Raw genomic sequence first — 11,335 nt, 5'->3', positions numbered from 1 at the left:
TTGTCATATTTTCAAGTGGTTTCGTTGATGCCATTTGCTTGTGGGTGGAAGTGGGACGTCAGTTGTGTCCCTTTGAGTGGTGTGGGAGCCTGTGGTCAGTGCAGATGTAACTGCTTAACCCCAGCGACCTGGGCCGTCCAGTCTGAACAAATAAAACATCAACATCCTGCTTTCCAACCCCTCGCAGCGCCTCAATCTTACCCGTTCTGACAGCAACACTTCCTCCCTCACACAAAGCTTACGCTCTGGACTGAAGCCCCAGATATAGCACTTGAGGCCCTATATGTCGCTGAGGAAACTTCGTGTTTGTTTTTACAAAATGAAAGTTATACTGGCGTGATGTTGTTATTATAAACCAAACAGGCAAAGTGTCGGGAATCCCGCTGCGTAGTAATTAGCAAGAGTGGAAAAAACAAGTGACAAGTTTTCAGATAGCGAGACTGCACGAGATGAGATGATGAGTAAACTGAAGTGTAGGAGAATATATTGTAACACAGAAATTGTGCGCCCAACAGAGATTATGGCGCACAGATATGGCAGAGATTTTCATTCCGTAAGCGCTTAAATCAAGATATCTTGTGAATCAATTGCAATCAGACAATATTTGCGTGAAATTTTAACGCAATTACTGTATGTCATATTCATATTTACACATAAGCATTTCGAGCAACAATTAAAACAAATACTAATAAAAGAGTATTCAGTTACCATGGTTTTATATAGAAAATTTATATTATTCGAAATCACAAATACTTTCTCAAATATAACAACACCCACGCGTTATCATTCTTTTTATGGAAAAGACCAAATAGGCCTACACTGTATGATACTGGAATCAATATTTTAAAAGTATTTTAAGTCAGTGGAAACAATGGATCCAGGCAAACACATAAAAGAGTCGCATTACACAATGCTGAAGCAACAGGTGCATTGCCCTCCTAAGGGCTACAAGCTGAAGCTTCCTATAATTGCGATGCTTTGGATTGAAAAGTACTTACACAAAAGCATGGTAGACGAAAGCCCAAGCTCTTGGTCTCTCCAGGACGTTGTAGAGGTAGTTCTGGAGCTTGCGGTAGCGGGCATTCCTACGGCCGCTCTGTGCGCTGTATGTAAGCGGCTTCCCGAGGAGACTCAGGCGGGCGCCCTGCTTCCTCCTCTGGCACTCTGCGCCTCCCGCACCTGTCGCCCCCGGCGAGGAACCGCCACCTCCTGCCGACAGCAGACCGTCGCCCGTCCTCACCGCGTTGTTCATTGTACTCTGACCGGACTCCACATCTTTCAGTCCGTATTCCTGAGCTCGACGGCCAGGAGATGTCTTCATCCAGAGCCCTGTGCTGCCGCCCTCATCTCCGCTGTGATTGCGGGGCATAGCATCACCAGCAAGGGCTGGGAATGCGCTCCGGGTTCCAGGACCATGCACATATACAAGGGGGATTTACAAGATGCGCGGGTGGGAAGGGGAAACTCCTGTTCAAACCAACACTGTGCGGCCTTGAGAAGGTATTTTGAAAACGGATTTGATACTTTGCTATATTTTACTTTTCGTCATAGGCTCAGTATTCTCAGTCATGCGCGGTGTCGAACGGCTGCTTCGTTAAAATATCGTCATTTGATGAGCAGGGTTGAAAGAGTTCCGATGGCTGTTAGTCTGCTAGTGGAGCTGCGAGATTGGGGTTATGAAGGAGTGTGTCACCATCTCCGGGGTAGACATTTGGCAAGGGGAGGGCATCACCCCACATTAACGTAGGTCTCTTCTTTTCCCGCCCTCTTTCTCTTAACTGAAATGTGTCAAAACAAGCGTGAATCGCGCCGCTGCAAGCTCCAAAAAAATTGTTACTTCAGATGTGTACATCCCACAAGTTAGGCACTACTGTACCGGCTGTCCGTTGTGCGTAATTGGTGATTATAATGTCTCTGCGCTCCAGATCACCCGCCACGACCACAGCCGTTGAATCCAATGGCAAAGCCAGGTCAGTGTTTTGAGGTTGCCCGTTTGGGTTTCTCTGAAACCAGATTAAGACCAGGGTGTGGAGAAACTTTTTTCATTTTGCTGATGATCTGTAGGCACATACCTAAACACAGACATTGAGAAGTGTCACTATGTGTTTAGTTCACAACTCTGCCTCTCGTCGGGAAGAACCATGCAAAAATAGTAGACTTCATTACTTTTATCAATTACTTTATCTTACTATTTACTTTATAGTTTCACATTTAGCCACGCTCGTTTATTTTCTCTGGCAATTCACCTGAGGTATTTAATCGGTGACTACACATTTAAAGACATTACGACTTGAGAGACTATAATACATATCTGTCCATTTTGTACTCACTCGACAGGCAGTAGCCCACAAGTAGCCCACACCAGAAATATTCATGGAAATAAATAAAAGAAGCCTACAAAACGATACTTCTTAATTCTGATCATATTCCTTTTATTTTGAGGCTTCTCTTTGCTCTGAACGCATCGCCATTTCCCATCTCGCGGTTCAGTTGTTATTGCAACTTAGTCTCTCTCTCTCTCTCTCTTACTACTACTCATTTTGGAGGCAAGGAGCCGATGTCAAGCGAACCACGTGGTTATTCTTGAAACAGAATCGACCCACAACCAACACAGTTGTGTTGGAGCAGCCAGACATCGACAGCAAAGCTAAATATCATATGCAATCCTTGAATTTGCTTTGTCTAATTAAGCGGTCCACAGAAAAGATTGACAAAAACTTCCGTTTTAGATTATATGAACTGAGATCGTCATGCAATCTTTGATCTAAGGTGACAAAACTGAAGCAAACATGAACATAACTAACTGTACAATAATTGACGCATGCCTGTTCTGTGTTTGCCTCTCTCTCTCTGCTAGTTATGCATTACGCGCATTCTAGATTTTTTTTGGTGCTATAGATGAACTGTAAGTACCGTGACGTGTCTTGTCGAGGCAGCTGTCCTCTCCCTTCAGCCGAGACACAAAAAATGCGAAGCACGGAGAGGTACAGTAAGTGGGGCCCTCAGGTTTCCTATAGGAGCCCCGCATTTTGGATTTGCAGTTCCGTCTGGTAACTGTTTTGTGATCTAAGCGTATCGTAAGCAATGCAATAACAAATCATTGTTAATTATGAAAAGCAGCTACTTAAAATAAAATTCTATAATCAATAATAATTGTATTTTACCATGTAGCCAAATGGGCAGAATAGTCAAGTTTAAGGTGCGTCTTAAGCAGCGCATCGTGAAAAGTCAACAACATGAAATACTTTATATTATAGAATTATGTGTAACTGTTATATTATACTTAACTATTTTAATCTAGTTGTGATGTGACGGGGTGTTATTATGGGTCAGAAGGCCTACTGAATGTAACCCATATTGTTGTAGAGTTTCCAATACATTTAATGCACTTACAACACCTAAGCTCAAGAATTTTAGATGCCCCACTACTGAGGGCAACTAAGAGCCTATTAGATAGATAGATAGATAGATAGATAGATAGATAGATAGATAGATACTTTATTGATCCCCAAGGGGAAATTCAAGTATTACAGTAACTCACGTTTTTCACGTGGTGGCAAATTTGAGAAACACCATCACCGAACATCTTCACTGAGTGAAATAATTGACGCAACAGATACAGTCCGTTTCATTTACGTTTAGGTCAACCAATCTAAGTGCATCATCTAATGCAGGAGTGCGGATACAAACCAGGGACACTTCGGAAAACTGTTGGCTTTTTGGCCACCTTGCTTGGCAAACTTGCGCAGCTCACTGTAAATTGCATGACGGAAGAGAACTCAGTTTAGGGGTGCCCTTAATTCTGTACAATCAGAGCTAAAAATAGACTAATGGACTATTACACCATCTGGCCCACAGAATAATAACTACTGTGGCATAATACAGAAAAGCACTGTGAATTAGAAGTCTGTGACCAAATTAAACAATTAATAACCTATTTTATACAGCGTGGCAACGTATTTTTATACAGCACCACGTGGAGTTCTTAAATCGAACCTGGTCATCTGTTTTCGATAGACTTACTTTAATGCAACTCGAATTTTAAGGACTGTGCTTTGACGTCATCGGGCCTATATGTGTAGTGTGCGGGTGCGGTAGTAGACAGATGGAGAGAATGCTGTGTGAGAGAGAGAGATGAAAACAGTACGCTCTCTCTCTCTCTCTCTCTCTAGCTTGCTCAATAGGCCTATCTCTCTACGGCTTCAGCTGATGATGAGCTTCAGCAGAACTAATTTGTCCAAAACTGAAACTCTGGCCTCAGCTCGCAACCATGTGATATTAAACAGCTGGTCTTCCTCTATCCCATTGCCACTCTCACACTTGTTATGTCACTGCAATCACGGGCCTGGGTTGCGATCGGTCTGTGCTGAATACAGTTTTTAAACTGCCCTCTAGTGGTACCTAACAGACAGTGCAAATAATTGATAGACGTTGAAGGCCTACTTGGGAGTAGAATTACGCAGGGGCGTACGAGGGCATTACAAGTTCAGAACGTTTAAGCTGACAACCGTAGACATATTTATATACTTTCTTTGTATATGCTTGTCACTTGGTTTGCTGCAGTGAGAGGGAATTTGAGTTGTAGTTTACTGTATACAGAGATGATTCAGTTGAAAGATATTTTAAACAGACAAAACTTGTATAAAGCACACAATTCAATTGGGAAGAAGGGTGGACAAGGTATGTTGATATTTCTTATTGCATATTTTTTTCTTATAGTGTAGTTATATCATTAACTGTCACACTTTGCAGTGTAGTGTTTTAGAGTTGACTGAGGGTTCCCTTGCCCTGACCCAAACTTTGTGTAAGGTTGTTGTCAATATGCCTTCATTGACTAGTTCTCAGCAGCTTTGCAAAAGTACAAACTGTGCTCGGTGTAGATACATAGTCTACTGTAATGAAGGCTACGTTATGAACCAAAGAACTGTAAGTTCTGTGACCGCTGGAAAAAAAAAAGACTTAGCTGGGCTTCAGAGCATTCAGGGGCTCATCTGTGGAGTCCATCAACCTGAAACCCATTTCTCCAGAATGCAGGTATGGCACTGCACCGACGGGTAGTAAGAGCCCAGACATATTGCTTCTTACTTCTGCCACCCCCCTTCTAAACATACACACACACACACACACACACACACACACACACACACACACAACCAGGCACACTCTCACACTTAAACACACACACACACACACACATAAAATTCCTGAGGAGATTATATGGCCATCGGGATCAAGGCTGAGGAAGATGAATAATGTGCCTAAAAGTATTAGGGATACATTCATTTGAGGGATGGAGCTCCAGACCAGCCATGCTTTTTAGCATATTTGCACGAATGGACATAAATCAAGACCCTCTTTTTTTAAAGAAAGAAAGAAATGAATGAAGACTATGTTTTCACTGCCTTCCTCTGTATTGGTCTGAAAAGTGATCCTCTCAGCCTTTCTGTTGTCAAGTCCCTCACACAAAGCAAACTTGTGTTATCTTGGACTTACAACACAACACCTATGGAGTTACATTTGTTCCACTTTTATGAGCGAGCAGTAGCACAATTTGAGCGCAGAAAAATATTTTGAGCGAGCACACAAAACTGTCAACAGCGTTACGTTTGTTCCACAATTCATCAACCAATCAGAAAATTCAGGGGCTGAAGTCCAATTCTCATTGGCTGCTGAAGTCCACAACGCCTAGCGTCAGTTTTGAGCGCGCACACAGACAAAGTTGAGTGAGCGCGACAGAGATCTCCTGAGCTAGCGGAGGAGCAGTTTATGTGAGCACGTACAGTGAAACTGAAAGGAAGGGGGCTGATGTTGCACTGCCACATACATATTGATATTAGCAAACAGGCAAAGACATTTGTGGAGCACAACATAGATTCCTGTTTGCTTGTGCTCGAGTTTCATTTTTCCTCAAAATATAATTTGTGTGCTCGCTCAAAATATTTTTCTGTGCTCAAATTGTGCTACTGCTCGCTCATAAAAGTGGAACAAATGTAACTCCATACAACACTCTGTAAAAGTATTGATGTCTTAATGCAGAATACTGTAACGATTTGATAGCGAACCACACAGTTGTCCAATCAAAAGGTTTATTTGCTGGGAACGAGAGCTAAGACAGACACAGACCAAGACCAAGACACAGAACACAATGCAAACAGGGCAGGTCAAGCACGCACACACACTACACATACAGGGGAGGATGCAGCCTCCCACACAAAAAGGATCACACACGAGGGAGAACTAAAAGGGAAACATGTTACAATAAAGACGCTAACATTACACACAAAACTAAGGAGAATAACGACATAAACCCCCCAAATGTTCGCTCTCGTATCCCAGGATCCCCTGCGCGGGAGAACGTGAACACTGTCTTTTTGCGCCGACGCTACATAGCTCCCCCAACAAGCCGTTGCCGTCCTCGGCAACGACCACGAGGTAGCCACATGCTAGCGTCGGCGCGCGTCGCCCGCCACTCAGTTCAGTGCGACAGTACCGCCAACTCACGTGGGGTGCACGCGCCGCAGGAGCTCACTCAACGGGGCGCCACGCTGCTAGCAATCCAGTTCGGGCGTGCTAGCAGCCACGTGGCCGACCCGCTCGTCACCAGCTCCCTCTCAGCAGCCGCCCTCAGGCTGCACTTTCCGCGGCGTGTCACCGCGGCACTCCTCCTCTCCAGACGGGGCCCTAGGTGGCCTTACAACCGTCGACACTGTACCAAGCACCGGGGTTCGAGGGGGGCCAGATGAAGCTGCGCCAACGCCACTCCGCTCTGTCGAGTCGCCGACCAGGACAGACAGGCACCGACTCCACAGCAACCGGACCGCGCTGAGCTCTCCCGCTGCAGCTACCGTTTTCGGCGTCCCTCCTCGTGTTGCCATCTCGCAGAGCCGTACTGCTCTGTTTCCGGCCCGTTCCACTCCTTCGCGGCCTCGGCGAAGGCACGACCCCCGAGATGGCCGTGCTATCGAACTCCACACACAAACTTTTTTCAAAAGGCGCCGGCCAACAGGCCAACTAGAACGGGCGTCCCCACAGCACGGTGCCTCTCACACGCACCCAAAAGTTTTAAAGTTCAGAGGGCCTTTCCAACGAAGCTGCCCCACCGTCGTGAGTTCGCTGCCCTCAGCGGCTCCGCCAACCGTTCATCGTCCAGGAACCTCTTCCTCGCCGCACTCCCTCGGCTCTACTCATGCGTTGCGGCTCGCCTTGGAGTCAGCGCCCAGGCCAGCGTCGTCTTCTCCGCGACCGCTTCTTCCGGCCAGATCTCCTCCCATGGCAGCAGGCAGGTCCCGGCGACAGCTCCTCTCCTACGTCGGCAGTAGCGATAGAAGGCCCCGAGCTTTTTAGTAGCCCTTACAAGGGCTCTCCCTGGATCCTCTTGCGTGGGCCTCCACCCAGTGGTGAGGTCTCCCGCTCCCAGCTTCTCTTGCTGAGTGGAGGCCATGTCCGAAAGTCGCTTCTGACACCAATGTAACGATTTGATAGCGAACCACACAGTTGTCCAATCAAAAGGTTTATTTGCTGGGAACGAGAGCTAAGACAGACACAGACCAAGACCAAGACACAGAACACAATGCAAACAGGGCAGGTCAAGCACGCACACACACTACACATACAGGGGAGGACGCAGCCTCCCACACAAAAAGGATCACACACGAGGGAGAACTAAAAGGGAAACATGTTACAATAAAGACGCTAACATTACACACAAAACTAAGGAGAATAACGACATAAACCCTCCAAATGTTCGCTCTCGTATCCCAGGATCCCCTGCGCGGGAGAACGCGAACACTGTCTTTTTGCGCCGACGCTACAATACTGTAACACCTTTGAATTTTCCAAAGGCGGCTGGAGGTAGTTTTCTTAAATGCGTAGATTTATTGCCTATTCTCTCACAGACTATTGGGAAAACAAACACTCAAATAAACGGCACACTCGGATTTGATCTTCTCAGCTTTGACTAAAATGAATGAATGTCTTAGAGCGCCGTTCAATGACGCCAGGCTCAGGGTGGCTCACCCAACTTCCATGGCCAAAGGGGTTTACGATCTCCTTGGTTTGGGAGCCAGCCAATCCAGGTGAAGAACCACACATCAACCTCCTGGCCTTCATCGGGTAGGTCATTTCACCAACTCTTTCCACCACACACGCTGGTCTATCGCATGCACAGTTCAGCTTGGGCAACCGTCCCTTCTGCCATTTGGGGCCGTTTACCCAAACCAATTGCCTGCCCTGCACTGTGGTGGCCATACAGTATGCCCTCCTCTGACCAATTTCAGCTTGGATGGCCTGCTGGCAGGCAAAGTCATGAGCCAGTTGGTAGGCATATCCCAGTTCCAGGGGAGTAAGGATGGGGTCTATAGCTCTCTACCCAACATGAGTAGTGCTGGAATACATGCTATGGATTTTTGGATAGCACTGCAGCTTGCCTAGAGAACCAAGGGAAGCTGAAGGGCCCCAGTGTCTCTGGTCTTGTTGCACACACAGGGCTAGCTGAGTCGTACTCGTGAAGGTATGGTTGTACTTTTCAACAAGCCCATTACTTGGGTGGAGAGAGGTGGTCCGGGTCTTCTGGATGCCCAACCCCAGGCCTGGAGTGGCTAAGTGGGAGATTCGGGAGGATTCCCGGTGGGCCATTAGCATTTTTGGCCGGTCTGAATATCGTGAGCTTAAATACATGAATATTGTTTCCGAAGTTCATTTGCTGCGGCACTTCAGCAGCCTCGTCACAGCCCTTGCTCGCAGTTTCTTAAATATTAAACAAGTAGCAAAAGCTGTTCGGAAGTCGCAACCAAGTCTATATTTGAAATAATTTAGGAGAGTAAATGAGCGGCCCCACCTCCAATGGCACTGCCCTGACGAACTCTCACGTGTGCAGACTACAGACGTGTAGTAGGGTATAATTAATTTTACTGTAAGGTAATAATAACCCCATAAATAACTCAAAAGCCCTTGAAAGTAGAATATCATTAAAATGTGTGTTGGGTCCTCCTCAAATGGAAGATCTAACATTCAGTTTCAGTGTAGCCCTTTTGAGAGAAACTAGAGGAGCGTTCAAATTCGGTAGAGACACATGAGAGAAAGTGTGCATTTAGCCTACAAGGCTTGTCATTTGGTAGCCTAGAAGCTATCTTGCCTAGCTCGGGTAGGCTATGTGCAGAAATAAAAAACGGACTGGAATTGGTGAGTATTCAAGTCATATTTTTAAGTTCATGAATTAAATTATTTCCAGATAGTCTAGCAGCTCACCGTTGGCTTGCGAGCTGGAAAAATTAAACTTCAAACAGGCTAATCACATTCAGTGTTCAGAGTTGTTGGGCGGGCTCTGTGTGAATTCCCTGCTACTTGAAAACAAAGAAGATGGATCCTGCTGCTGGCCAACAGCGCGACACGAGTTAAGTTTTTTTTTAAGTTGGCAAAAGTTTGATCAACTAGCCAACTAGCTCCGCTGGTGGGAAAACGCATGGGACTCATGAGTTGTAGCGCTATCCTATTTCGTGCAGAAGGGGAATTTGAAAGAACAGAACTGTTTATCCTGCCCCTCGGATTGAGCACAGTGAATGGTGAGTTCCCAGACTCTACATCTTGATGTGGGTCAGGCTACTGTCAAAGATCTTGTGCAAAAACAATTACAACCCCCAAGGGCCGCTGGAACTGGGAATTTCCCAGTAAAATTAAGTGTCCCACTCCTGTCACCCCTGATGAGTGTGGAGTTACATTTACATTTATTCATTTAGCAGATGCTTTTATTCAAAGTGACTTGCAAATAATGTAATTATATTACAAGGGCCATTCTCACCAGAACAACTCAGGGTTTACACCAGTTAGCCCATAGCTAGCCTATAGCTAAAATGGAGCTATAGGCCAAATAATACCACTTACCTGTGATAATGAGTTTTGATTGGACCAGACCTGGCCTGGAAGTATCAGCAGCCAGGATTGAATCTGGAGAATCAAAATATTTACAGAAGATATTGAAGACTGACTTTTTCCAAAAGCAGTTCATCTTCCTTGTTTCTGTGACCTCTGTGTCATTCCTTGTCATCCGTCTGGCCATTTATGGACTGTGCTTCCTGATCCAAACTGACCATGGTGCCCCTGTTTATGCCATGAATCTACCAATCTCAGATGTCCTGCGAGTCCACACTGCATTACCTATTCATGCATTGTAATTCAGATGCCTTACTGATTTTATTCTTTATTTAAGTTTGCCATTTGATATACAGGAGGGAAAGTAATCTGACCGTCCCCTACTGGTTGCGTTCCTAAAGCTTAGCAGAGTTGATAGGATTCTACATAGCTCGTTTTTTAGAAAAATGATATCTCGGCCCACACATGTGGGCTTGTAGCCCCACTACACTTGACCGTGCTGAACTACTTCAAATTTGTGTGTATGATTGGGGGTATGGCAAGTTTCGTGGAATTTCATCCATGGGGGGCCATACAATAAATTAATGTAGGTGTACATTTAGTGACTGCACACCAATTGGCTTGTAGGTGTTGTTGAGCAAAGGGAATATGCTTTTTTTTTTTTATTATAACAAGATTTTTAGAAATGTGTCTGACCTTGTTATAAGTGAAAATCTTCTTCTTCTATTGGCAAATCTGTCCAGTGAAAGTTTCTTGTTTTGTGGAAATACTAGGCCTACTTAAAGAAGAACTATGCAGGTCTGGTTATTCCTTCGCTGTTTCTGGGTTTTCGCTGGATTTGGGCTCGCATTTTTCACAACACAGCTCCCCCTGCAGCTTCGGTAGCAAGTGACTGCTATGCTAAACCCCCACTAGCTAGCGAGCTAGCCATCAAGAAACCAAGCTAAACACATACAGGGCTCACAATAAAACGGTCGAGCAAACACATTGTTGAAGAGACTATCAAACCACATTACAAAAACAAAGTTCACCCAAGGGTAGGCTACTTACTATTTCAACAGCAACAAAGCCAAGTCAGCATCTGTTTTGCAGTCTTCTTCGAAACTACAATCTGACTACATTTTCGAGGCGCGAATGGATACCTCCGCTAAGTTACATCCGGTTTTCTTCGGACCGGGAACAGAAAGTTGCATATTCGTTTTTTCCGCGGAGAAGCGATAGGGGGAGACAAAGCACCCACCAAACGACCCAGACCCAGAACGACTCTCAACCTGCATAATTACTGTAAGGTAATTTTTGCTAAAATTGTTGCATAGTGCTTCTTTAAAATAAGGTAAATTATCTTAAGATTTGCCAATAAAACAATTAGATTTTCACTTATAACAAGGTCAGAAAAACTTAAATCAAGTGCAAAAATGTCTTGTTATAAGGAAATAATATAAGTAAATAAGCATATGTTCACTTGATT

The 11,335-nt window shown here is 45.1% G+C and overlaps 1 protein-coding gene across 5 annotated transcripts in view; it reads right to left on the bottom strand.

Annotated features, from left to right (window-relative positions):
* The window catches only part of kcnq5a (potassium voltage-gated channel, KQT-like subfamily, member 5a), a 158,380-nt gene extending 155,913 nt beyond the window's left edge, over positions 1-2,467 (bottom strand). For 4 of the 5 annotated variants that reach the window (XM_076285629.1, XM_076285633.1, XM_076285632.1 and 1 more), the window contains exon 1: positions 999-2,227. In XM_076285629.1, the coding sequence (XP_076141744.1) occupies positions 999-1,369 (371 nt within the window). In that variant the 5' untranslated portion in view covers positions 1,370-2,227. Of the gene's footprint in view, positions 1-998; positions 2,228-2,330 lie in introns of those variants that run through there. The other variant, XM_076285631.1, reaches the window with a different exon arrangement.
* Between the last annotated feature and the right edge of the window lie 8,868 nt (positions 2,468-11,335).

This window comes from Alosa pseudoharengus, unplaced genomic scaffold, assembly GCF_046254945.1.
Source record: "Alosa pseudoharengus isolate Yale_2024_CS ecotype anadromous, Long Island Sound unplaced genomic scaffold, YU_APseudo_1.1 YU_APseudo_1.1_scf_15, whole genome shotgun sequence".
NCBI lineage: Eukaryota > Metazoa > Chordata > Actinopteri > Clupeiformes > Clupeidae > Alosa > Alosa pseudoharengus.
This window is presented reverse-complemented; position numbering and strand designations above follow the sequence as displayed.